The sequence below is a fragment of the Schistocerca serialis genome, chromosome 2 (assembly GCF_023864345.2).
Source record: "Schistocerca serialis cubense isolate TAMUIC-IGC-003099 chromosome 2, iqSchSeri2.2, whole genome shotgun sequence".
NCBI lineage: Eukaryota > Metazoa > Arthropoda > Insecta > Orthoptera > Acrididae > Schistocerca > Schistocerca serialis.
Window position 1 is genome coordinate 760,457,916 of NC_064639.1, and position 27,332 is coordinate 760,485,247.

At 41.4% G+C, this 27,332-nt stretch overlaps 1 protein-coding gene across 2 annotated transcripts; it reads left to right on the forward strand.

The window, feature by feature from the left end:
* The first annotated feature begins 2,759 nt into the window (after positions 1-2,759).
* Positions 2,760-27,332, forward strand: LOC126457967 (ankyrin repeat domain-containing protein 40-like). Of its 2 annotated transcripts, none has more exons than XM_050094725.1 (3): positions 2,760-3,045; positions 3,130-3,470; positions 26,359-27,332. In XM_050094725.1, exons 1-3 carry the CDS (start codon positions 2,867-2,869, stop codon positions 26,712-26,714), a joined length of 876 nt encoding a protein of 291 aa, XP_049950682.1. In that variant the 5' UTR covers positions 2,760-2,866; the 3' UTR covers positions 26,715-27,332. The 2 variants fall into 2 exon arrangements, with proteins under 2 accessions (XP_049950682.1, XP_049950683.1); XM_050094726.1 differs by having other exon boundaries at positions 2,869-3,045; positions 3,135-3,470.

The window sequence follows — 27,332 nt, forward strand, 5'->3', positions numbered from 1 at the left end:
TTGCCACTAGCAGAAAACTGAACGTGGGGTACTCTATACCCCAGCCCACCTGTTCAAGTGTTAATGATTTCAGATGTAAGATTTATACAAAAATATGCACGAGCTTTCAAAACATACTTTGTGCACTTGGCTTCATTTTATGGACTAAAATAACTAATTACGAAAAATTCTCTATTTTAATAAACAGTAAAATTATCATTCAATAATTGTCATGCGAAATAGCATTAACGATATTCATTTACACAGTGGAATAGAGAGAACCAGCCACATCCATGTACTCTGGTGGTCACGAGCTGCTGCGCACTGCTACATTTACTACTTAATATTTTCATAGTGATGCACAACAGTTGGCAGCACTTATGCAAAATGAAAAGGTTGAAAATTCACAAATCTTTGCCTCCAGTTGTAATTGAGAAAAATACTTCCATTGCAGTTAAGACACAGTAAAAGTTAATGTATACAATTGTAGCCACAGGGTCTGAAAGGGTTAATGATGTCCAAAATAACACAAGCATATATACAAATGGTACATGCATACAGTATATGAGAAACAAACAAATCAAAATGTTACACCTCATTTTGAAAAATTGTTAGTGGTTTTCTTTTGAGAGAGCGACTCATCTAGCATTGTCCAGAAAATTTCGGTGATAATGAGAGTTGAGAAGAAATCATCACTCATTTCCGTTCTGACGGCTTAGGAGCGTAGAGTATGGACAGGTAACTTTGCGTTGGTAAATGTGACCATCGTTCTTCGTTATCTTCCTCGTCTCCATCGTGACAAGCCAACAGTTCAGCATAGGTTAGAACACCATGAATACCGATGTCATCATCAACATGAGCAGAATCCTCAAAGAATCGCAGCTGAGTGGAAGCTGCCACCATGAGTCTGGTGGGACTAAATTCCTTAATTCTCGCGCCTCTGATGGCTGTTTTTCCCGCGTTTTCTCTTTTCAAAACAAATGAGCACGTTCTGAAGGAACTATGCAAGAGTAACAGGGTTGACATTTTTCCAGCCCTTATCAATCATGGTTATAATGGTCAAAACTGTCGCGTTTACCTACTCGCATTTTTCAGTGCTATCCAGCACCAGTGAAGTGATTTGTCTACGGTAGGGTGTGTTAAAATATTGTATTATGCCTGGTACAATGATTGCAATCTTGATGTTTTGGGTGGGACAAAAATCAGTTTCCCCAGTTGTGCAAAAAGAGTAAAATTTTGCGTTTCTTCTTTTTCATAACGGTTCATGAAACAGTTAGGTCACACAGACATACATTACACATGTCTGTCTGTATATGTTCTGTCGTCATCAATGATCTTTTGTTTCAGTGATAAGTTGTGGGAAGCCATTTTCTCCCCTTGAAACAATGTGGCTTCGCAGATTTCACTACTATCAGTGGTTTCAGTGCTTGAGACCCGCAGATGTTACAAGCTATAAGGACAGTTATTCCGTCTTTGCTCAATTTTCCTCCGTAACGCTTTTCGTCTTTGAATGCCAGGATGCGATCAGGAAGACATTTACAAAACGAAATGAGTAATTTCACCTGTGTTGAATATGTTGGGTGGATCGTAGCCATTCAGAAGTAGTTTTACTTCACCAGTCCATGCAATACTAAGGGAACTGTCCACGCTGGCACAATCTCCACAGATTTTGTCTTAAAATTTGAGAGCTACCCTTCACTTACACTAAGCTTTCACTCCTGAGAAACTGAACAAGACACTTAACTTTTTTCGTTCAACATGAAACCACCCATGGGAACGTTCTGTCCTCTAGGCCTACACCGATTTATCCACTTGAGTAAGTACTGTTCAACACAGGGAAATTCACGCTGCTATGGCATTTTTCTTTCAGTCCCTGATACACTTATAGTTACATGATTATTATTTTTTAAATAATCGACAAGGTAGATGGTAAAATAGCGATCTGTTTTGCAACATTTTTTCTTTTTTAATTCCACTCTCCACAGCTTCAACAACAAGCTTTTTTTAAATTGCCTTCTTCTTTCTAACGTTCATAGCATTTCACAGTTTCAGGAAACACGGATTGACTAGAACACAGTGTGAGTGAATAGTATATAGGTCGGAGAAACAAACGACAGATGGTCCGAGCCTGCACGGGAAGTCACAGAAGGAGGAGGACTTCAGTGGAAATTGCAGAAGCGGACTTCAAACTATAGAGGATGGGAAAGTCCTGCCTTCAAATTAGAAAGTTTTGGTGAGGCGCCTTCACCACTATAGCATCAGATTGCCGAGAGGATCAAAATACATTGATATTTTTCGATTTTTCGAGATTTTTTCAAGGGAGCAGTAACAAAATTTCAAATTATTGAGAGTTTCCAATTATCGAGTGTAAAATTATCGAGAGTCGATTGTAAATGACAGACGTAAGCCGCTGTATGTGATATTCAGTCCTTGTTCGCGCGAGTTTTTTGACAATTACTAAGATTTAATAATTAAGTTTGATCATCGTTTCCATGTTTTTATACAATAAAAATCTTACATAGCAAATGGTTTACCTTGTTAAACCGTAGGGTAATGACACAAACGTCTGGTTTCTGCCGCTCGAAATAAAGCTAATGAGCCCACAATCACGCAGATGTGACAATGCGTGGTCTGCTAATAAATGTCACAGTTTATTTGTGAGATATCGTATGTTACTGTTAAAATATGATCATTAATTTGTACGAATTATAATGAATTCTCGCCTTTAGCAAATCCTATCGACAAAACCTGTCGGCGATCTTTTTTCTCTGAGGATGCTGTAGTAGGTAGAGGTTGGCAAGATCTGTGAAAGAAAAATCGGGGGAGAAATTTAGTGCAGCTGCTGCAACAGTAGGTGTTGTGTGACTTGAGTCGCTGTGTGTATGTGATGAATGCTAGTCATACAGCGGAAAATCATAACACTGAACTAGTGAAAAATGTGCAGCATGATTCTTTGCGAGAAGAGTCATTGAGGGAAGCATCCTGTATAGGTGACATAGAAACAGTAGATCTGCTTCTGAGTAATGGCACCCTAGATGTTAACGCACGACATAAAATCAACGGCTGGTAAGATGTTATTTCCCAGTGAGGTTACAACTGTCAATGTTGACGTAACAGTATTTGATATTTCCTTATCTGTTTCTTGGTTAGGACAGCATTGCATTGGGCTGCCAAAAGAGGTCACAAAGATATAGTACTTCTGTTGCTCGCAAATGGAGCTGACAAGAACATTTTGACAAACAAGGGCGAACTACCTGCAGCTTTATGTAGTAGCGCAGAAATTCGTAAACTATTGGAAACGCCGTCTAATACTGATGCCCAAGATTCCACCCAACAGCTACCAATAGTACCCAATTATCTGAAGAACCCAACGCTTATCACCATGAATTCAAGGAAGCCTCCTGCTGCAGACTCCGGGCTTTCAAATTCGAGTGTGCCAGTGCATGCAGCTGTTTCAAAGTCTGCCCAGCATAGTGGTGCAATCTGTGATGGTAAGATTTACATCTGCCATAATATTAAGGACACATTTTTTCGCCTTTCAATTTGGGTTCTGTTTTTGCCAAAGGTTGCTAGAAATGCATTAAGATGTAAACGCAAATTATATTATTGTTAGGAGTTATGCTTATGAACGACATAGTTGTGAAAGAAATCATTAGGGTGACTGACTATTTTTGGTATTAAGTTAGGCCCTACTGTTGTTTAAACACATGTTAGATTTTGCAGCAGTTGTCAACATGTTTGTCAGTAATGGTATCATGACAAAAACAATTTATATCTGTTTCCATTTTGACAGCTAAATGATTAAGTTTGAAGTTCACATTTCAGACATGAAATATATATCTCTGCATAGTTACGTTTGTCAATGACACTGACATTAAGATAAATTTGCAATTGTGAGACATAATAGACTACATGAAGAGAATTCCAGAACAGGCTACCTTTGGTTTACAGCAGACTCTCTTTTGATCTTAAATCAGCTCTCACAAAATGTAATTCCAAACAAAAGACAGTGATATCAAAATACCACAAATAGATGGTAATGGTTATACCAATGTTTCTTGGAACTGAGATGCATAATTTGCTAAAAATTGGGTCATCCCATTGATAATCTAATTGGAATGTAGCCGCATAATGTTACTGTGTTCACATGTAGACAAGACAAGATAGTCTGCTTTCTCAACCATTTATTCTATTGGGGTAATGCACCTGAAGACAGTATTTGGTAGCATTGATCCTGGTAGTAATAGCAAGAAGGTTGTGCAAAGTGTTTAGGAATTGGAGGGGGAAGAAATCTTAATATATGATGCAAAGAGAACTACACTGTGTAGTGTTATGTGGAGTATATGTTGAAAAATAGAAATGCTATAGCAGCTTGCTAACCATGATTTTTAACAACTGTCGTGTTAAAGATTCTTGGGGGGGGGGGGGGGCTAAAACAAGACATAAATACATTTAACAAGCTTTACTTTGTTGCCATGACAGGTATTTGGCCATTATGCTTATCTTCAGATGGCTGCATATCATTTTACAGTGTTGCAGTTGTCAATAGCATATGCAAATAAAGGTTGTTGTTGGATGTTGATACAATAGAATCTGAGGTTTCTTGCTGTGTTAGTCCACAATGTTCTGCAACATTTTGTAAGGCATGTTCCTGTTTCAATCATCCAACGGAGCAGCACGTTGTCTGCTCCTATAGCTACTCCATTAGAATCCTTAAGTAGTTTGCTGTATGGACAAGTGATAATTACAAAAAGAATTTATAATGTGCATGCAACTGAAAACATATAAACTGAAATGAAAGATTTTTGCGCACTGATATTTGTTACTGCGAACAAATGTAAGTCCACAAAATGTATTCCTTTTTATGTTTCTGTTATGTGACTCTTAACCTGAAGGTTGGTTTGAAGCTACAGTTCTTTACTAAGTCAGCTTCTTTTGGAGGTAGTATACTCTTGGCTTTGGCCTGTGAACTGACGTACCCAGCCAGTTACAGGGGACCTATAGTTTAACGTGATCTCCAACCCAGTGCAACTTGCGATTTTCACATTAATGAGCCAGAGATGAAAGAGTGGTTAGTGGACAGGAAAAATACTCTAGAATTGATTGAAGAATGATCTCCGACCCTTTGGATTTGTAGTTAGACAACAGTGTACTGAGCCATCAAGCCACATGGCAGAGTTATTTAGCTGTTTCATAGATCATAATTCGGATCTCTCATTATGATATGGAATGAGACAATGCTACAATTTAAGTACAACAGTGGAAAATATTCATCATGCTGATTACTTACATGATTCCTGAAGGTGATTGTAAATATTGTAAATTATTTTTTTAACACACAGTGATTCTCTCTCTCTCTCTCTCTCTCTCTCTCTCTCTCTCTCTCTCTCTCTCTCTCTCCACACGCACATCCACATGCACACTTTCAGGAATTCTTTGTGTGGCATAGCAGTTTGTCAAGCAGATATGATCCTACTTATTGTTTGAAGTTAATTTTATTATATATTAAATTTTTTGACAATGGGTTGATGGTCAAAGATTTCTATGGCTGAATGCCTCACGCCTTTCTTTGCCACACTATAGAGGAGTGATGGACAGTGTAAATTATTTCTCGTTCCAGTATTACACATGAATGTTATTGTTGTATTCTGACAACAATCTCATACCAGCATTAGCTGATTCAGTACTAAGGAGACCTCATACTTGGAAGCGCTTGTTCAGGACATTCTAAACCCAACTCTCTGCAGGAGGTTCTAGAATGGGCTCTGACACATCATCCCTGTTACACTGCCCCATTTAACATACATTTATTCCTCAGTGGCAGCTTGTCTCAGGGTAGGATAATGCTGTAAAACATTATTAAATGGGGGTTGACAGAAGCGTCCGATCCAACGCGTCGGCTTTGACCCGTGACGTAAGGGTGTTGTCGTGTGTGACGTCATGATGGCGCGGAGTTTGGTTTGAGTGTGGCTGTCTCCAGTTCTGTTTTATCTTACTTTATTTACTTTTCTGATCTGTTCGTTCTATCTCGTGAGCCCTCTTTTGTTTTTTTTTAAATACTTATTACTTATTTTAATTATCTGTTTCCTCGAATTTCTGTTTTAGTTTATTATATTTATCTTTCTGATCTGTTCGTTCTATCCCGTGAGATCTTTTTTTTTAAAAAAAGACAAAAAACACTAATCAGCTACTGAAGCATCTTTATCTTCTATGGGTTGCAGGGGTTACGACCCCTGGGGAGGTGGGTGGGTATTCATGCATGGCTGTCTTCACTTACACGTTGTAGCTACACAAGGCGTCTAAATTTGTTTGTATTTAGTTTGCCCCCCCCCACCCAAAACACCCCATTTCCCGCGCTTGTCCCGTTAGTGTAATTAGGCTTCTTGTGGAAAGTGTGTGTTTTTGTTTCCGCCATATTTGTGACGTCATGGGTCAAAGCAGACGGGTGGGATCGGACGCTTCCGTATTTCCTTAAATGGAAATAGGAAAAGTGTTTTAACATGCCCACAATTCATTAAAAGAAAAGATATGGAACAATGAAACATGAGGTATAAAATAATAATTATGAGCTTATATTATTAGGATTTTCACTTTAAAAATTTTAGGAACCCAGGCAGTAAAGGGTCATTCCATGTCAAGTCACCCAGGCCTTGACACCAACCATGTCAGATTTTGATGAAACTTGGTACAATTACTTTTTTTATCATCCTGAAAGCACTTGTAAAATTTTTTTGCTCTTTCTCTGATAATTTTTTTTTTTTAATAAATTTTTAAAGTTTTTAGATTTGGCGTTGTTTCAGCAGTCGGAAATCTTAACTTAAACGTGTCCTCACAACTAAAAAAATTTGTATATTAAAGAATACTCAAGATATCAGTATGAAATTTTGGAATAAGTTTGTGTATTATATCTAAATGTTAAAAAAATTACCATAAAGATATATTAAAACTTTTCAAATGAATAAAAATTTACAAGTTTTTTTTTTTTTAGCTAACGGATGTTCAGTTTTACAAAAACTGCAATATCTAGAGTCTCAGACCTGATAGAAAGTCAAATTTGTTTTAAAATGCTCTTAATTGTATAGGCTATTAGATAAAAGAAAAATTATGTTGGCTTTTTAACCTGTTTAATAGTTACCTAATTTTTAAAATAATATTAATTATATTTTAAAAATAAAAAGTACCAAGTGACTTAGACACCGAAAATAAGTTTTTGTCTTCTTCAAGTAACAATGTACGCTTGGATTTTGTTTTGTTACTCCTGTGTTTTGAAGTAAAAAATTATTACAGTGTTAAATAGTGCTTGGATAGTATTTTATTAAGTTTATTTGAACTTTCAGTAAGCACTGTTACTTAGTTTACAGAGATTCTTTTCCAATATCCTATAAAAGTAACCAGAACAGTAATCAAACCAAAAGTGAAATCAGTATGTCAGATATTCAAACCTGTAGTGTAGGGTTATTTAAAAAATCTGACTGTTTCCAAACAACCTACACACCTTCAAAAAAGTTACAGCCGGTATCTGAATTGAGCGAGGAAGAAAAAGATTTGATCCACTTATGATCTGGAATTAATCTGTGTGAATTTAAGAATATATGTTCATACCACAGCTACTACTTTTTAAACGTTTTTGAAAAGTATCAAACAACATGTGTAGACCCACTAAAAAAACACAAAAAGCCCATCAAAAAATCATTGCGAAGTGTAGGCTTGGATCTTTCTAAACAATTACTGACAAAAAATATTAGCATAAAACCTGGACAAAAGTTTTGCTCAACATGCCGTAACTTTTGTGAGGAAAAATTAAGAGTTGAAGTCAATGAAAGTGAAACAGATGAAGTCATGGTTGAATTAGAATCACAGGAATTCAGAAATGAATCCCTCGTACAAACAAACATTGCTCTTGATAATTTAGGTTTAACACCGATAGAGCTTCATGGCTTGTCAGAACAAAGTAAAGGGTCTTATTTTAAAAGGAAGGTTAGCAGTATTGAAAAGACTGCAAAAAAGGCGGTTTCAAAAGCATTAAAATATGATGCACCAAGTTCTGATGATGTCGAAGAAGATACAAGTGTGGTTGAGAAAGCAAAGGATTTTGATGTAATGATTTCTCTTATGAAAGAGAAGATTTCATCTGTTGGGAGGTCTAGAAAAATCCAGATTCTGACCTTGGCTCCAGATTCTCGGAGTCAAAATAAAGTGGTGAAAGAATTTAATGTAAGTGAGTACATGGTGCGACAAGCTAGAAAGCTAAAATCTGAAAAGGGTAGTTTGGAAACTCCTGGTCCAAAAAAAGGTAAAACTCTTTCTGAAAATACAGTAAGACTTGTAACAGATTTTTATGAAAAGGATGAAAGTTCCAGAGTGCTACCTGGAACAAAAGACAAAGTAAGTGTTCAAAAAAATGTGTACATGCAAAAAAGACTCATTTTGTGTAACTTGAGAGAACTCTATTATTCTTTCTAATGGGAGAATCCCGAGGTAGAAGTAGGATTTTCAAAATTTTGTTTCTTGAGACCTAAATCGTGTATCCTTGCTGGTGCTGCAGGCGCACACACACACTGTATGTGTATGCAGTATCCACCAGAATGTTAAACTATTACTGGATGCTGTGAAAATTGAAGAATCTTATAAAGACCTAATTAAGATGCTTGTGTGCAACACGGAAGACCAAAACTGCATGCTACGTCATTGCGACAGCTGTACTGCAAATACTGCACTGAGTACTTACCTGAAAAACTAAGTGAAGATTATGATTTAGAAGAAGAAATTGTAATCAGTCAGTGGGTTAACACAGACAGGGCAGAAATGATCAAACAGTCTATCAGTGTTGAAGATTACATTTCTTTATTGGTTAGGTCATTGGAAAAGCTCACCCCGCACTCGTTTATAGCAAAATCCCAATCAGCAGCCTTTAAAAGATTGAAAGAAGACCCACCACCCAAAACAGCAATTATTGTGATGGGTTTCAGTGAAAATTATTCCTTTGTTATACAAAATGAGATCCAAAGTTACCACTGGAATAGTTGGAGTTTTTCTAAGAAATGAGGAAAACAATGTTTTTGTTTCCAACCAATGTTTTATTAGTGATGACCAAGAACGTGATACTGGTTTTGTTAACTTTGTACAAAAACAAATTACAAAGTGGCTGTCATCACATCACACTGACATTGACTCAGTTCACTACTTTACAGATGGTTGTGCTGGGCAGTACAAAAATAGAAACAGTTTTAAAAATTTGACTGAACACTTGAGAGACTTTAATTTGAAGGCCCAACACACTTTTTTTGCAACAAGTCATGGGAAGTCAATTTGTGATGGCCTAGGAAGAACTATTAAAAGAATTTTAAGGAAAGCTAGTCTACAGCTTTCAGACAAAGAACAAATAATGACAGTAATCGATGTGTGTTCATTTTCACTTTATTGACAAAAAAGAAGCTGATTTGCTACGGTTAAAACTAGAAAACCGTTTTTCAGCAACCCGAACCATTCCCGGAACAACAAGTTTTCATAACTTCAAACCACTTCCAACAAAAAACCTTGAAATTAGAAGGACTGCAGATGGTGTAAAACCCTCCTTACTCTTTTCTTTCCATTCATCTTCTGATTGGATTCGTGTTGAACCATCCATAAATAGCTATGTGGCTGTAAATTATGATAGTAACTGGTACTTTGGACTGGTAAAAACAATATTCAATGATGAAGAAGATGCAGAAATTCTATTTCTACATCCTTCAGGACCAGCTGCATCATTTTATTGGCCTGAAAGAGAAGATTCTTGCATAGTGCCTTTGGAGCACATAGTCTGTGTAGTAGACGCACCTCAATCAAGCGGCACTGGAAGAATGTATTACTTCAATAAAGACTGTATCAAAAGAACTGAAAGCTCTTGGATGAAGTGGAAAAACAAGTTGAATCAGCATTAATGTTTATTAAAAAGACAAAATTACTCAAAAAATTCAATGTTTCAAGCAATCAGTTGGGTTATACATATGTGTCGTAAGTACACTATGTTTGTACATAATTCTAATGTAATCTACTATGATTAATAAACATGTTAAAAAGCCATCATTATTTTTGTTTTATCAAGTAGCCTATATGTTTAAGAGTAAATTAATACAAATTTGAGCATTCTATCAGGTCTGAGACTCTAGATATTGCAATTCTTATAAAACAAAACATCCGTTAAAAAAAAAGAAAAGAAAAAAATACATATATATTTTTTTTCATGGAAAATATTAATATATTTTAATAGTACCATTTTTATCTTCAAATATTTATAATAAATAAACTTGCTACAAAAATTCATGATGTTATCTAGAAGAGTTTCTAAGATAAGCAATTTTAAAGTTTTGAATACAAATTAAATTTACCATTTCGGAAGGTTCGGAAAATGCAAAACATAAAAACTTAAAAAATTTATAAAAAAAACTATAAGAGATACAGCAAAAAAATTTTGCAGGTGTTGTCAGGATAGTATTAGAACCATTTGAGCCAAATTTCATGAAAATCTAAGGAGGTGGGTGTAAAATTTATTTTTTATTGGGTGATTTGATGTGGAATGACCCTAAAGAGTATCAGATTGGCTATGACCTGATGATACGAAAATTCTCAGTATTTGCCTAAATTGATTTGGGGAAGTGATTTAAAACACACAAATGGCTGGAAGAAGTGAACTGGCCTATGTCGTCTTTACATCTAATGCTATTCCACTCGTTTCAGTGAATGATAACCATGTAATAAAATTAAGTGGGTTTATTGTATTCCTGCAGAGACTAAAGGATTTGCAAGGACAATTTGAGTATGAAAATCTGTACTTGTCTCTAACTACCTTCATCTGACTAAATATGTTGCACATATTTTTTACGAACTTGTTGTGCCTTGTGTTTAGCGTAAGAAACAAATCCCTGTTGCTGATCACAGAGCTCACAAGCATCTAGATATACTGCAGTGTCAGTGCAAGAATTCCCAGAGTTGCAAAATTTCATCTGTTGTGGTGGCGGAAAAAAAAAGAACCTCCTTACAGTGAACAGACAACCACTGTTGTAAATTTTATAATGAAACTGATTTCAAACACATTCACTATGAACATTGGTTCTGTATTCTGGCTCTGATGGGTCAATCGGGTGTGAACGACTGCCAAGTCATCCTCTGGCAGTAGCGACATGAGATGTGGTAAGGAGGGATACAGACTCAGTACACTGCTCTCCTGGTCATTGTTGGGTTTCGTGACCCTGGAACCACTACTTTTTGGTCCAGTAGCTCCTCAGTTGGCGTCATGACACTGAGTACATCCTTTACCGGTCCTCCCAACATGCAAAAACCCCTGGCAGTACCAGGAATCGAACCTGACTCACCTGTATGGCAGTCTGCCTTGCTGACCACTCAGCTAAAGACGCAGGCCTGACTATGGACAGTAATCAGAATTAATTTGTTGATAGGGCGTTTTGGCCTCATTGACTGCTTGCAGGTTTGGTGGGGCACCTCTCTCCTGGAAAAAGATTGAGCGATGTTGTGCTATGGTTAGCACACTGGACTTGCATTTGAGAGAATGACGGTTCAAACCCGCATCTGGCCATCTTGATTTAGGTTTTCCGTGATTTCCCTAAATCGCTCCAGGAAAATGCTGGGATTGTTCCTTTGAAAGGGCACGGCCGAATTTCTTCCCCCATCCGATGGGACTGATGACCTCGCTGTTTGGTCCCCTCCTCCAAATCAACTAACCAATCTGGAAAATGTTTCTTCAAAATGGTGAGCGTGCTTTCCGCATCGCGTCTTAACTCCCATCCAGGGCAGCTCACCTCTGTTTGGTATGTCAAGCTTGGCTACCACAGGGCCCCAGCCTTTGCAGCACTCCGTCCTCCATGTCTGTCTGTCCTGCTGTTCTTTTTCCCCTCCCTTGGGGAACATGTCTGAGATACTTTTGGGAATATGTCCTGAATTTCAGTGCTCTGACACCAGAACAGTTCCTGCACTGTTTGTTCCCCCCCCCCCCCCCCCCCCCCCCATCCTTCCTCCACTTCGGCGTTCGAGGTTCCGCTTTTTCTTCTTCCTCCCTGTGTCCTGTGTGCTCCTGAAGGCCGGCCCAAATGTTTGATGTGTAACAGGTGATGGAGTGATGGATACCACGTAATTCCCAGCCTCGGGTTGACAGGTGGGGATTTTACGAACTCCCTGATACAGGCCAGGTCCAGGGAGAGATGATGTCTGAGCTGTTACCTTCCAAAATTGCCAATTGGTCGCTCCGTCAGGAGCAATCACCTGAGATTGGCCCTCTGAGGAGGAGAGGGGGGGGGGGGGGGTCCCAGTTGCAGGGAGCAACCATTAGAGAGACTGACAATCGTAGGGATTTTCTCGCAGTGAGCCAATCATCTTCTCATTCTATGTCTACTAAACGTAAACGGAATGAGGCTGACAATTGAAAGACCCTCTTAGCTGCACCTTCTTCCTCGTGGTGTCACATACCGAAGACGGTCTGTCCTTTGCTACAGTTAATCCATTTATTATTCAGAAAGATGTTGATGCAATTTGTGGCTGTGAAGTCCTGCTGTCATTTACGCAGTGGCACTTAGTTTTTGCAGACTGATTGTGATTCTGAGGCACAAAAATTGCTTGCCACTTCTTTCCTCCACGGGTACCCTGTTTGTGTCAAGGCCCATCAAATGCTAAATTCTTAGCATGGTGCTATTTGCACTAGGCTGCTCAATGGTCTGACACAGGCAGAAATCCAAACTTACCTCTCTGATCAGCACATCACTGCAGTCCATAATGTGATGAAGAAGGTTGATGCATATTTAGTGCCCACAAGCACTCCTTTTTTTTTTTTCTCACATTTGATAGAGTATTGCTTCCATCATAGATCAAGGCAGGCTATGAAGCCATCACAGTCTGACTGTACATTCCGAACCTGATGCCTTGCAACCAGTGTCATCATTACAACCACACCTGAATGTCCTGCCAAAACACACTCAAATGCGTTACTTGCTGTTGGGATGCTCACGAGGGTGATTGCCCACCTCCTCCCTGCTGTATGAAATGCAATGGCAACTATGCAGCCTCCTCCTGAGATTGTTGCATGTGCCTCAATGAGTGGGCCATCGAGGAGATCTGGGTGAAGGAAAAAATGCCTTACCCTGTCACTTGTAAGTAGTTGGCAGCCCTGTGGTTCACCATCTGTCACTTACAGCACCATTCTCACTAAACCTGGCTCCATGAACGACATGGCCAAGCAGGTTTGCAAACTCATATTCAGCACTTTGGTTGTAAAATCACCCAGTGTCACAGTAGCATCCCATCTCCTCCTCCTCCAGTTGTGCAACAAGCCACCAAATGTTCGCCTTACACAGTGAAACCACTTGCTAAACAACCAGCAGTTCAGGCAGGATGGAAAGAATACTCCCGCAAAGACTTTTTACGCCCCTCCACCCAACAAACATCTGAATCTCCATCTGCCAACTGCAAAGGCTCCAAGAGATCAAACAGAGGCAAGTGATCTCCTTTGCCGACACGGATATCATCTTCAACTGTGTCGCTGCATCATACCCTCACCTGACTGACCTCTGTGTTGCCTCTGTGCCCTGTAGCAGAGTGTCTTCGAAGGCTGGCACTGGGCAACTGCTGAGGTGATGCTCCATTTTTCCTTTGACCCCTTTCTCTGTTATGACTCTCCTCCAAGGGAAGGTTTGTGGCCTTAGAGCCAACAAGGAGGAATTATAGCTGCTCTTGGAATCACAGTGTCCGCTTGTTCTCTGCCCCTGGGAAATAAAATTGAGTCCTCATGACTGCTCTGACCTCTCACATTTCTTTCCGGTCTGCTTTGACCTTCCCCTCAAGGATGCCATCCCATCTCGTGGACAAATCGTGCTGCTCATCAAGGATGGCATTCGTAGTCAAACTGTCTAACTGAACCCCGGCTGTAAGCTGTTGCAGTCCACACGTTTTCCTTCCTTGCTTCACCCTTTCTCTTTGTACCATCTACATCCCTCCATCACTCAGTGTTACCATGGCAGACGTCTTCCAACTTATTGGTCAACTCCCTCACCCCTTTGTGCTGCTTAGTGATTTTACTTTGCACCATCCCCTTTGGGGCTCTTCCAGAACTTATCAGAGTGGTGCCCTCTTGGCTGACTTTCTCAGCCAACATCACCTTATCTGCTTTAACACTGGAGCAACCATGTTCCTTTTAGACTCCACACACACCTATTTCCATTCGTACCTCTCATTCTGCATTGTCCAGCTTGCCCATTGTCTTGCATGGTCTCTTCTCTCTGAAATGTACTCAACTGGCGATTTCCCGTGTGCTATCCATTTGCTGACTTGTACACTACTTACATGCAAACCCAAATACAAGTTTTATAAGGCCAACTAGAGGCTTTACTCCTCCTGGTGACCTTTGACGAACATTTCCCGAGTTGTGATACCTTACAAATGTTGTTAATAATGCCACAGAATGTTCCATTCCTCGCACTTCATCTTTACTGCACTGTGTCCCTTTCACTTGGCAGACTGAGGCATCCTGCGACACAGCTCGCGCACACACACACGCTCTCCACACGTTTAACTGTCTTCCTACAATGGTGAATTGCATTCATTATAAACGGTTGTGTGCACAGTGTCGTTGCAGTCTTCGGGGTAGTGAAAACAATAGATGGCCTTTCTTTACTAGTTCTTTTAACAGTCCCACTCCCTCTTCCGTTTTGTGGGCCAACCTCTGATGGTGTCTGGGACCAAGGTCCATTCCATAGTTTCTGACCCGACTACAGTAGGGAATGTCATAGTGGATGCTGTTGCCATCTCCATCGCCTTGGTCCATTATTTTGCGTAGATTTCGAGTGGAGGAAGCTCGGCCAATACCCTTCTCCTCTTAGAATCGCGAGTGCTAAATGCCGCTTTCACTATGAGGATGCTAGATCGTGCTCTCACTTCATCTCAATACTCTGCCCCAGGGCTGGACAATGTTCACATTCAGATGTTGCAGCACCTTTCTCTAGCTCTCTCCTTCATATGTGTGGTCGCTTCTAGACAGAGGACACATTTCCCAGATGCTGGCATGAAGCCACGGTCAATCCTATACCTAAGCCCGGTAAGAACAAATATCTTTCTTCTAGCTACCGCCCCATTTCTCTCACCAGCTGTGTTTGCAAGGTGATGAAACGTATGATTTGTGCCTGGCTGGTATGGTGGCTTGAGTCTCCCAATTAACTGTGTGGATTTTGAGTGCACTGTACTGCAGTTGACCATGTCATCACTTTGTCCAGCAATGTCATTAATGGTTTCCTGCAGAAATACTAGACTGGTTGTGTTTTTTTGATTTGGAGAAAGCCCACAATACCTACCGGAGGGCTGGTATCCTCTGCAGTTTCTACATGTGGGGCTTTTGAGACCACCTGCCCCATTTCCTTCAGGAATTTTTAAAAGATCGGGTTTTCAAGGTACATGTGGGTTCTGCCTTGTTGGACACCTTTATCCAGGAAAATGGTGTGCCTCAGAGTTCTGTCCTAAGTGTCGTCCTCTTTGCTACGCCATTAACCCTATTATGGTCTGTCTCTCATAAGGCATCACCGACTCCCTTTTTGTTGACGATTTTGTGGTCTATTGCAGATTCTCTGTGGACTTGCCTCCTTGAGTGACATCTTCAGCAAAGTCCTGATTGTATTTACTCGTGGAGCATCGACAGTAGCTTTCACTTTTACACAGACAAAACTGTTTGTATGAATTTAGATGGTACAATGGGTTTCTTCCACCATTTTTTCATCTTGTACCTGTTGCCCTTCCATTCACTGAAACTATGAAATTCCTGGGGCTTATGCTTGATAGGAAACTTTCTTGGTCTTCTCTCATGTCTTACCTAGGTGCCCATTGTACCCGGTCCCTCAATGTCCTACAGATCCTCAGCGGTACTTCCTGGAGAGTGTTTGTACTGAACACTTGTCCGTTCAAAACTAGACCATGGGAGTTTCGTTTATGCAGCTGCACATCTATCCATCTTATGCCATTTGAATACAACCCACCATTGTGGCATCCATTTGACCACTGGTGCCTTTTACTGGTTGAGAGTCTCTATGCAGAAGCTGCTGAACTATCGCTGTCAAACCGACGTGATATTCTGCTATGTGGGTACCATGCCATTTGTCTGCAATGCCTGGCCACCCATCCAATGCCTCCTTCTTCAAAGACTCCTTTGACTGCAAGTATGGGGTGCATCCCTCCTCTCTATTACCTCCTGGAGTTCGCTCTCGGCTATTGTTGCGGCAGTGTAACTTCACATTACCTGCCACTTTCCCGATGAGTGTGAACCCTTCACCACCTTCCACCTTGGCTTTGTGTGGCGGTCCGTGTTCCCCTTGGACTTCATTTCCTTCTGAAGGACACTACTCCAGACTCACTCTATCGCCACCCCCAGGAGACCTGTGGTTCTGTCATGAGTTCGTGCGTGGCGGACAAGGGGGGACCTGAGCTGTTGCAGTCCATTCTTCCTTCTCTGGCTGCCTTTCCTTCACCCTGACCATCTCTCCCTATCCTCGCTCCTTCACTGTTGCCCCCTCTTCCCCTTTCTCGGTGTTCTGATATATATCAATCTGGCTATCCACCAGGTTCCCTGTTTTGCTTGCTATTCTGTTCCTTGTGCCTGTTCTCTTTCATCCTTTTTGGTGTTTAGCTCCCTGCTTGATGTTTAACCTCCACTTCTAAATTTTCTGTTTTAGTGTGAGCCATTTGGGGAACTACACCCTCCCTAGTGTTTACGACATGGATTCCTCTTCCCTCCCTCACGACCCATGAGTTCTTTCGTTGCTTGCGTTTTGAGCGTAGGTCTTCCTGCTGTACAACAGACCCTCTGTGTGGTGGCTGGACACCCACTCCATGAGGGAAGCCTCAGTGTTCCGCCACCTGTGTGCGTCAATTGTCACGACCACCACTCCTCTCACTTGTTGGATTGCCCTGCTTACAAGAGAGAAAAGAAGATTCAAGAGTACAAGTCCCAGAATCGTCTGTATTATGCTGGGGCTTACCAAAAATGAGAGAGACTGCTTTCAGTGTCACTTTCTTCAACTTCTGCCTTTGTTACATCTTTTCCTCCTCCTACCTCTTCCTGACACCAGCCCTGTCCCATCCTCCCCTCCCCTTTCCCTGCAGTTCCCGTGACCTCCCCAGCTGAAGAAGTGTCTCCCCCCCCCCCCCCCCTTCTTCAGCCCCTGCCAGTGATGGGACTCCCCACCGGGACTGCTCTCCACAGCATCTGTCAGACCAGAAGCCTTCTAATACAACTCAGCCACAAGATGCACCATCTGTACGCCACAAGGTTGCATGCTCTCTTTCGGTTCCAGTTCTTGCAGATGCCTTCTCCCCCCTCACAACCTGAGTCTGATGTCTTATTTATGGATGTCACCCCATCCTTGGTGATGACCACTGACCGAGTGACATGACCTGCTCTCGGCTTCTTTGTGTCTAACCTGAACTCTCACCACATGATCATCCTGTGGAACTGCAACAATTACTATCATCACCTGGCGGAAGTACAATATTTTGTTTCCTCCTATTCTGCATTCTGTCTTCCTCTTCAAGAAACACAATTCCATGATGACCACTCTGCAATATTCGTGGTTATCGGGCATTCTATCGGAACCGCACCAGCTCTGGGGTAGCATCTGCCGGGATCTGCACTTTGGTTCACCCTGATGTCATTAGTAACTGCATCCCCCTTTGTACCAACCTGGAAGCAATAGTGGTTAGAGTGCAAATGACCCTGGCAATCACCGTTTGCTATGTCTACCTCCCTCCAGGTAGGCCACTACCATATGTTTAACTGTCTACCTTAATACGGCAGCTCCTTCCCCTGTTCCTCCTCCTTGGAGACTTGAGTGCCCACCACCCACTGTGGGGGGAGTGCCACATCAACAGGGTGGGTCCTCCTAATTGACCATTTTGTACAGACTTTGATTTGTGTATTCTCAATGATGGTTCCGTTACCCACTTACGTGCCGCTCATGGCACCTTTACTACTATCGATCTCATGATCTCCTCTCCTGCTCTCGTAACTTTTCTACATTGGTCATCCCATGATTATCTTTGTGACGGTGACTGCTTTCTGGTGATTCTATTGTTCCCCTGCTGACTCAGGCAGACAGGACCCCCATGTTGGGCATTCCACAGAGCCAATTGGCCTTTATATATATCTGCTGTGCACTTCGACACCTCCCTCTCGAATTGCATTGATGCGGTCATGCAAGATGTCTCTGCCACTATTCTCCATGCTGCCGGCACTGCTGTCCTGCTATCCTCAGGTCCCCGTCATCGTCGACCGGTACCGTGGGTGGACCAAGGACGTAGCAGTTGCTGTCCAGGACTGCCGACGGTTGCTGCAGTAATTTAAACAACACACTTCACAGATTAATGTCCTTGCTTTTAAGCATCTCCATGCTAAGGTTCGTTACCGTATTAAGCTGAGTAAAAAGGAATGCTGGGAGCGCTAAGTTTCCTCCCTGGGGACATATGCCTTTTCATCGCAGATTTGGTCCAAGCTCTGTAGCCTTCTGGGCTAGGGACTTAAGCTCCAAGATGCTCTGTGCACGGGTCCATTGGTCCTTGCAGAGCATGCGATGGCCTCGGCTTCCTCTTTCTATCCTGCTACCCTTTCTCTGGCAGAAATGCCGAGTTGAACAGAGCCAGCCTTTGTTTCAACCTACACTACACTGACCCTTATAATAAATTCTTCCCTGAATGGGAATTCTTGCAGATTCTTACCTCGTCATGTGACACAGCGCCTGGCCCTGGATTCCACCCACAACCAGATTCTCCGACCCTTGGACATTGCCCAGAGGCAACATCTCCTCAGGGTCTTCAACCGCATTTGGTTCACTGGTGCTTTCCCATTGCGATGGCGAGACAGTATAGTTATTCCCGTCTATAAGTTCGGGAAGAACCCAACATACCTCTACAGCTACCACCCGATTAGCCTGAAGGATGTACTTTGTAAACTGCTCAAGACGATGGTTAGCTTCAGACGCCTTGGACCTTCCATCCCTTCTGGGAAGGACGATCTCCAACTGACCATTTACTCAGAGTGGAAACAGCAATCCGACAGGCTTCTACTAACCGCTGGCACCTTGTTACGATATTCTTTGACCTACACAAGGCATACGAAATGGCTTGGTGCCATCACATTTCAGTTCCGCTCCATAACTGAGGCTTCTGTAGCCCCCTTCAGATTTTTATCCATGAATTTTTATCTTACTGGCTCTTCTCTTCAGGAAAAAGATATCCCACAGGGTTCTGTGTTAAGTGTCACACTCTTCGTCATAGAATCAATGGCTTTTTTTACCTCTGTTGGGCCTGTGGTTACCCCAGCGTTGTGTGTCAATGATTTTTGCATCTGTTGCAGCTCCCAGTCGGTAGCATGTGCTGAGCACCAGCTCCAAGGTGCCATCCGATGGGCCTCTGTGTGGGCCACTCCCATGGCTTCCAGTTTTCTCCCTCTAAAACGCGGTTTATGCAGTTTTGTCGTAGACCCACAGTACACCCTGATCCAGAACTTCATTTAGGCGATCAACTCCTCAATATTGTAGCACAGTCCCTTGTCTTGGGCCTTATCTTTGATGAAAAGCTGATGCGCCTGCCCCATATTCACCACCTAAAGACTACATGCATGTGGAATCTTAACGCTCTCCACCTTTTGGTCCACACATATTGGGATGCAGGCCATACAACTCTTCTCCATCTTGACTGTGCTCTGGCCTCGTCCAGACAGATTATGGTAGGTTTACGGGCTCAAGAGCTGAGCTTCAATTCTGCAAATACTTGATCCTGTTCACCATTGTCGGGTGTGTGTGGCTATTGGTGCCTTTCGCTCTAGGCCTGTTGAGTCTCCTCGCACAAATGGGGATTCCCCCTCTACAAATACAATGAAGCCATCTTTTGTTTCTTACACAATTGCTATTTGCCAATTTCCTGATCATCCCGTGTACCCTGTCCTCTTCACAAACGAGGGATGTCTCCCTCGTGACAACCACCCACAGGTGGGATTTCCGATTGGAATGCACTTCAGTCCTGTCTGTCGGAATCTCCACTCACTGGAATGCGTCCCATGTATTTCCTCCCACACTCCCCCCTTTTATGGTGCCTTGACCACGGATTAGGACCGACCTATTCCAGGGTCCTAAGGTCTCTTTCGTGCCCATGATTTCCCGGTCTCTTTTGCATGCCATCCTTGCAGAGTTCCAGGGTGCCACCATCTTCTACACTGATGGTTCTAAGACAATAGATAAGGTGGGATACACTCTTACCTCTCCTATTGGCTTAGAACACAATTTATTGCTGGGATCATGTAGTGTGTGCACAGCAGATCTTGCCATTCACAGAACCCTCCGTTTTGTTTCTCAGGCCTACCTCCACAGTGTTTAAATTTGTACCAACTCAAATTAGCACCCTGCAGGCTATTGACCAATGCTACTCTCGTCATCCTTTGGTCTCTTCTACCCATGACCTTCTCTCCGCCCTTGGCCATGCCACATGCTCAGTTGTCTTTCTCTGGGTCCCAAGTCATGATGACATCCTGGCTGACTGTTTGGCTAGAGAAGCAGATACTTACCTCCCATTCACTTTCATGATTCCAGTTGTGGGTATGCGGATAACTGTCAAATTTCTCTTTGCCCAAAAGTGGAATGACATCTGGTGTGCTGCTGCTCACAGTAATAAATTCCACACAATCAAGGAGTCTGCTGCAGTTTAACACTCTTCCCTCCACTCCTCTCAGAATGAGTCCACTGTTTTATGCCGTTTACGTATTGGTCATACCAGGCCCATTGTCATACCTAATGCACCACCCACATAATGTGGTTGTGGAGCCAGACTGACGGTATCCCACATATTGGTGGAATGTCCGCTTCTTTTGACCCGTTGTGCCAAGAATAGTCTTCCAGATTCCTTCATTTTAATATTAGCAGACAATTCACGGATGGTTGAACTAGTCCTCAGTTTCCTCCATGAAAGTGGTTTTTATTTCCAGATATAAAGTTTTGCTTTCCTCCTGGAGCAGGTACAGGGTGGTTGTGGTTGGGACCTCTCTTAATGTCTTCTCAGTCTGGGGCCCCATGACCATTCTCCCATGTAAAGGCCACTCTGTTTTTCCAGTTTTTAGATTTGGCCTCACCTTTTATACATTTAATGTGTGTGTTTTAACTTCATTATTTTATAGTTTGACTCCCCTGACTGGATCCGTCCGTTATTAGCGGACCCTCTTTCTTCTGTGAGGAACTTCGGAATTGCAGGACTGAGAACCTCGCCATTTGCCCCATAAACCCTCTCAATTAATCAATCAATCAATTGCTCTATTGCCGCAAGTTTTCAACCTTCACACGTAACTTTGTGATAATACTTTTGTGTACATTGATGGCTCTGACAGACTGTGGTGTCGGGTGTGCCTTTGTTATTGGCCCTGATGATTTCAGTATCGGCTTCCGGAACACTGCTCAATATTTGCAGCGGAACTCTTCGCTCTGTATCAGGCCACACAGTAACTCTGGTGGCACAGGATTTTCAGTTATGTCATTTGCTCTGACTCTGTCAGTGCCTCTCAGAGCCTGTGTGCACTGTGCACCATCCATCCCTAGTGCAACAGGTCCAGGAAAGCTTTCACTCAGTCACTCTTGATGGAGCTGCTGGGATGTTTATGTGGTCACTGGTTATGTCAGTGTGACAGGAAACAAGGCTACTTCCAAGGATGCTAGTCTTTCCATTCCTTACAATGACCCCTATGTTGCCATCCGTCAGCAGGTGGTGTCACTTTGGCATTACCACTGGAAACAAGCCTTTCATGGAAACAAGCTTCAGGGAATTAAACCTCTCCCAGCAGCTTGGCCGACCTCCTCTCGGCCTTCTCGCCACAAGAAAATCATTTTAGCTAGGTTGCGTATTGGGCACTGCCGGCCATTTGTTAAGTGGTGTTGCCCCACCACTTTGTTCTCATTATCATCAACCTTTTACAGTTTGCCGTTTCCTGACCGAATGCCCTTTTTTTAACAACTTAGATTCTATCAGCATGTTTCCATTGCTTTGACTGTTGTTTTGTCTATAGGGTATAGTAGTGAACCCAAGTTTCATCTGTGGTCACAAACCAGCACAAAAAATTGTGTTCATTTCTCCAAAAGCAAGCCAAACATTGTTCCCATATGTCCATTCTCATGCGTTTTTGATCCAGCCGCGGCACCCATCTTGCAAATAATTTTTGCATTTCTAATTCTTCAGTTAAAATGTGAAATACCTTTCAGATGACATCTGATAAGCGTGAGCAGTTTCATGCATTTTCAATCAGTGATACTCCATGACCATTTTGTGCACTTTTGCAATGATTTCTGGAGTAGTGACAGATCTCAGCTGACCGCTGTGCGGATCATCATCTAAGCTCTCCCAACGAAATTTAAATTAATTTGTCCACTTGGGAACAGTTGAATATGAAGGAGCAGAGTCCCCCAGTGTATTCTGGAAATCGGCATGAATGTCCTTTGCTTTCGTACCTTTCTTTATGAAGTACTTAATCACTGCCCTAATACTAATTTTTTTTTTTTTCGTGTCTTTGCAAATCACCAAGCAGGAACAACAGAGCCACGTCACCGCCACAGCTCTCTTCAAAGAGCACTGATGTGGCACGTGTTTACAGGCAACAGTCCAACAAATATCACGTGAACAAGTCGTTGCGCTAGTGCTGACGTCTCATGGTGATTCAGAGAACTTTTTAAATCACCCTTGAATGTTTAAATATGCGAGATGGAACAAATTTCTGCAGATAACAAATTTTCACATACACTGTAAACATTGGCTTAGTAATACTGTGATTGAATTAGTTGAGATCACAGTAAAATGTGAATAATTCATAATATTGGAAACCACACTTAGTGTCAAATCTATATTTAAATCTTTGATTTCAAAGCCATATATACAAGAGGTGTTAACAAAATTCATACCTATGTTGGGGAATAGGTGTGAGTATCTGAATATGCATGGGAAGCACAGTGTGTTTTTCTTTTGTTTGCGCAACTCTATCTGAGTTGCACTTCTTTGCGACATTGCTGGAACAAAGAAGCAAGGCATGTGAAAAGACTCATCATTTGCATTTGGAAGGTTGAAGGGAAACTGGTGGCGTAAATTCATAATGAAATAGTGATAATGTGTGTGGATAATGTTCCAGCTTATGAGACTGTGATGAAGAGGAAAACTTTTCACATGTTTGGAAAACACACTGAAAAGTAGCAGATCATCTATGATTGAGGAACGAAGAACCATCACAAAACATGGAAACTTTGCTGTTTTCTGACAGGTATATTACCATCCAGATAGTTGACGGAGTAGTTCATATTAGTGTAGGGTCCTGCATGTTGAACTAAAGATGAGAAACATGTTGCTCCAGTGGGTCCCTAATTTACCATGTCTATTCAAAGGGAGCAACATGACATCAGCAAAAAAATGTTGAAAATGTGTAAGAACAAGGAAGAAGAGTTTTCCAGACATCTTATCACAGTGGGGAAAATGTTGGAACAAACTATGAAAATACAAACACCCCCCCACCCATCTTTTATGGGAAGGTTATGCTGTCTGTCATTTGGGATTCAAGGTGTCATCCTTATTAAATATGTAAGAAAGGGACAGTTATCACAGTCTATTATAAATAGTCATGAAACACTATGAAACTAAACACATACGGGGAAAAAAGGGCAGCCTTTTGACAGCTGCAGCAATACTAGGACTCAAAAAGTGACTGGCATTAACAGCAGGATAGCATGATATCAACTGGGAATTGGTTCTCGTTCCCAACTTTTGTCTTTTTTTCCCCTCAGTTTCTTCAATACACAATTGTTTTTCAGTGTCTTCATACACACCAGCTGCTTGGCAGTGGTACAGTAGTGACCTTGCAGAAAAACAGTGCAAGTTTCATAACTCATTGACTTGGACTCTGGTGTCAGCCAAATATTCTGACCGATCATTGAACCCGAATGAGAATGGTAGAGCACTTGCCCGTGAAAGGCAAAGGTCCCGAGTTCGAGTCTCGGTCCGGCACACAGTTTTAATCTGTCAGGAAGTTTCATGGATCCTGAAATGAAGCAGAAGAAATCAGTAATGATTGCATTTGGTCTGCCTTACAAAGCATCCATTCACTCCACTCAAGGTACTTTCACACTTAGGCTAAGAAATTGTACCACATATGCCTTCTTATTCACCAAATCTAGCACCCAGGACTTTCTTCTTCTTTTTGGAAGTGAAGAGAACCACGCAAGGATATTATTTCTCCAGTGATAGCATGTTGGTTGCTAGAATGGAAAAGTTTTTACTATCTTGGCATATGACAGAGTGTACGTCATTGTGAAAAAGTAGAGAAAATGTGTAAACATGTAAGGATGTTACATAGAAGATTGGAGAAAATATGTACAAGGGGGATGCAAAAGTAACGGGAACTGGGCTGCGTGGGGAGGGGGAGGGGGTGGGGGAACCTATTGTTCAACCATGTATCCATTATGGTTACACCACCCGAGTCAGTGTGCGAAGGTGGGTGGCTGTGAGTGTGTTGGTTCACCCATAAGAGTTTTTTTAGTAAAACAACTTTTTCCATTTCGGCAAAAACATGATGGCAGATTGTCAAGAGCAACGTGTGGCTGTGAAACTTGGTTTCCTGTTGGGGAAATCTGCTGCGGAAACTGTCGTAATAATGCTTAAGACTGCTTATGGAGATGCTGCCCTAAGTAAGACCAGAGTCTTTGAGTGGTTTTCACATTTTAAAAAGGCAGAAATGTCAGTTGAAGACCAACCCCATTCAGGACTCCACTCAACATCAAGAAGTGATGAAAACGTTGCCAAAATCAATGCCCTCATTCGAGAAGACCGATGCCTAACCATTGATGAACTCTGTGAGATGTCTGAAATATCATGGAGTTCAATTCAGAAGATTTTATTTGAAGATGTTCACATGAGAAGGGTTGCAGCCAGATTTGTCCCTCACCTTCTCACAGATGAGTAAAGGGAGTGTCAACTTCAGGCATGTTTTGAGCTTCAAAATCGGCTCAAAGAGGACCATGAATTTTTTTTCCAAGGTGATTACTGGTGATGAATCATGGTGCTATGGGTACGACCCCAAAACAAAGCAGCAATCAAGCCAGTGGAAGACAAGTGGCTCTCCTCGTACCAAAAAAGCTCACCAAGTGAAGTCAACATCAAGTCAATGCTCATTTGTTTCTTTGTTTGCAGAGGTGTTGTGCACATGGAGTTTGTTTCCCCAGGTCAAACTGTCAACCAGGAGTTCTACGTGGAGGCTTTGAAAAGATTGAGGGATAGTATCCAGAAGAAAAGGGCAGATCTTTGGCGCATAGGCGATTGGTTCTTCCATCATGACAGCGCGCTGGCCCAAACTGCCCTCTGCGTGAAGCAGTTTTTGAGCAAAAACAGTATGACACCGATCGTCCACCCCCACCACAGCCCTCCCTCCCACCTCCTACTTATCAGATCTAGCCCCATGTGATTTCTTTGTGTTACCCTGACTCAAAAGGGACATGAAAGGAAAGTGTTTTGCCACTGTGGAGGAGGTAAAACAAAAATCTCTGGAAGGCATAAAGAACATCCCGATAAGTAAATTTAAAAACTGTTTTGAAAAAGAGAAGGATCATTTGAAGGAGTGTGTTGTGGTCAATGGAGAATACTTTGAAGGTGATCAAAATTTGGTGTAGAAATATTAAGAAATAAAGAAGATATGTTGAATTTCCCATACACATGCAAGTGTGTTACATAAAGAAGTCCTAAAAAATGACCACATGTTGAAATTGGCTAATCGATGTGCTCCTACTCCTGCTCCCACAAGGACACAAAATTTAGAAGCAGTCCTTGTACTATGGGTCCATTCAGTGTTGAAAGGTAGTGGTAAGCCACCAAGAGAGAGAGAGAGAGAGAGAGAGAGAGAGAGAGAGAGAGAGAGAGAGAAAAAAACACTTCCAGAAAAGATGTTTTGTATTCTAAATATTGAGGCCATAAGTTAAAATGCAAAAGTTGTAAGAAAGCTGTGACCATGATTTGCATTTTACTATTTTTTCATTCAGTTGCAGCTGTAAACATATTGACAATCTTATTTAAACTCCCCTGTAAAACAGTGCCGGAGGTACATTCTCTATAACTTTCAATAAATGTAAAATCTGTAGGTAATTTTAGAAATTTTTATTTTTTTTACAGAAGATCTGATTTTGCTAGATATACAGATTAAAAAGTGTGAAAATTGATGAAAGTTGTGAAAATAACAGTTACAGGTGCATTTTGAAGGTGATTGGATGCAGTATGCTTACATAAAGTGGTGCCTCAAACATGAAAATCTTGTTTAATTAATGATTACAAGCATTTACATATTTATTTTTCCAGAATTGGTGCTCAAAGCCCGTGTTGCAAATAGTGGTGAACTGGATTTCATAGAAATTGAGCTGCCACACAGTGAGCTAACATACAACAAACTTTTACGTGTGTGCTGTGATGAATTGGGTGTGAATGCTACCCAAGTGTTGAGGTTACGTAAGCTTCCAGACACAGTTCTCCGTAAGGATAAAGACATACGGAGATTGAAAGACTTTCAAGAAATAGAAGTTGTAGTTGCACCACCACCAGGAAGAAAGCTAGTTCCAGGTAGCAATGGTTTTATTAATGTGCCAGCAGCACTCGGCACAAACATAAATGGTTACCAATCCATTTCTCTTCATAAGAATCAGACCATTCTCTATTGAACCTTATTTAATATTTTATTCTGTACTGGGTTTCTTAACAGATTGTAAGGGCTAGAAATTCATTTGATTGAAATATTTCCTTAATCTGCTTGCCAAATGTATTTGTGGGCCTAACATGTAGCACTTCTGGTTTTATTGTGTATGTGTTTTCATCATGTAGTCTCCAACAGTTCATTTTGTGTCTGTAAAGTAAGGTGAATAAGAAGATGAGGAGAAAAATAATAGTGACAGTAACACGAATATATTGTGATTTGTAATATTTACTAAATATCAGTGGTTTTAAATGTTGTAAGAAATAGATGTAGAAAGCTTGAATTACATTTATTCTTACATAAACATCTCTATCCAAATTCTGCCTCAGTGCACCAATCTTCACGCAGATTTAAACTGACTGGAGAATCAGCAGTCATAAAATGATGGTAAGTAGTGTTTGTTTCCTGAGCAAACTCCGATGATTGACAAATGTTAGTGTTCGTGATTTCAGTATCTGTGGAGGTGCAGATGGAAATGGGCAATTATGGAATAACTCATTTTGGAGATATCAGCAAATGTACAACAAACACAGATTCTCTGTTATACAATTAGTCATAATTAAAAAGGAAACAACTTTATGTTAAA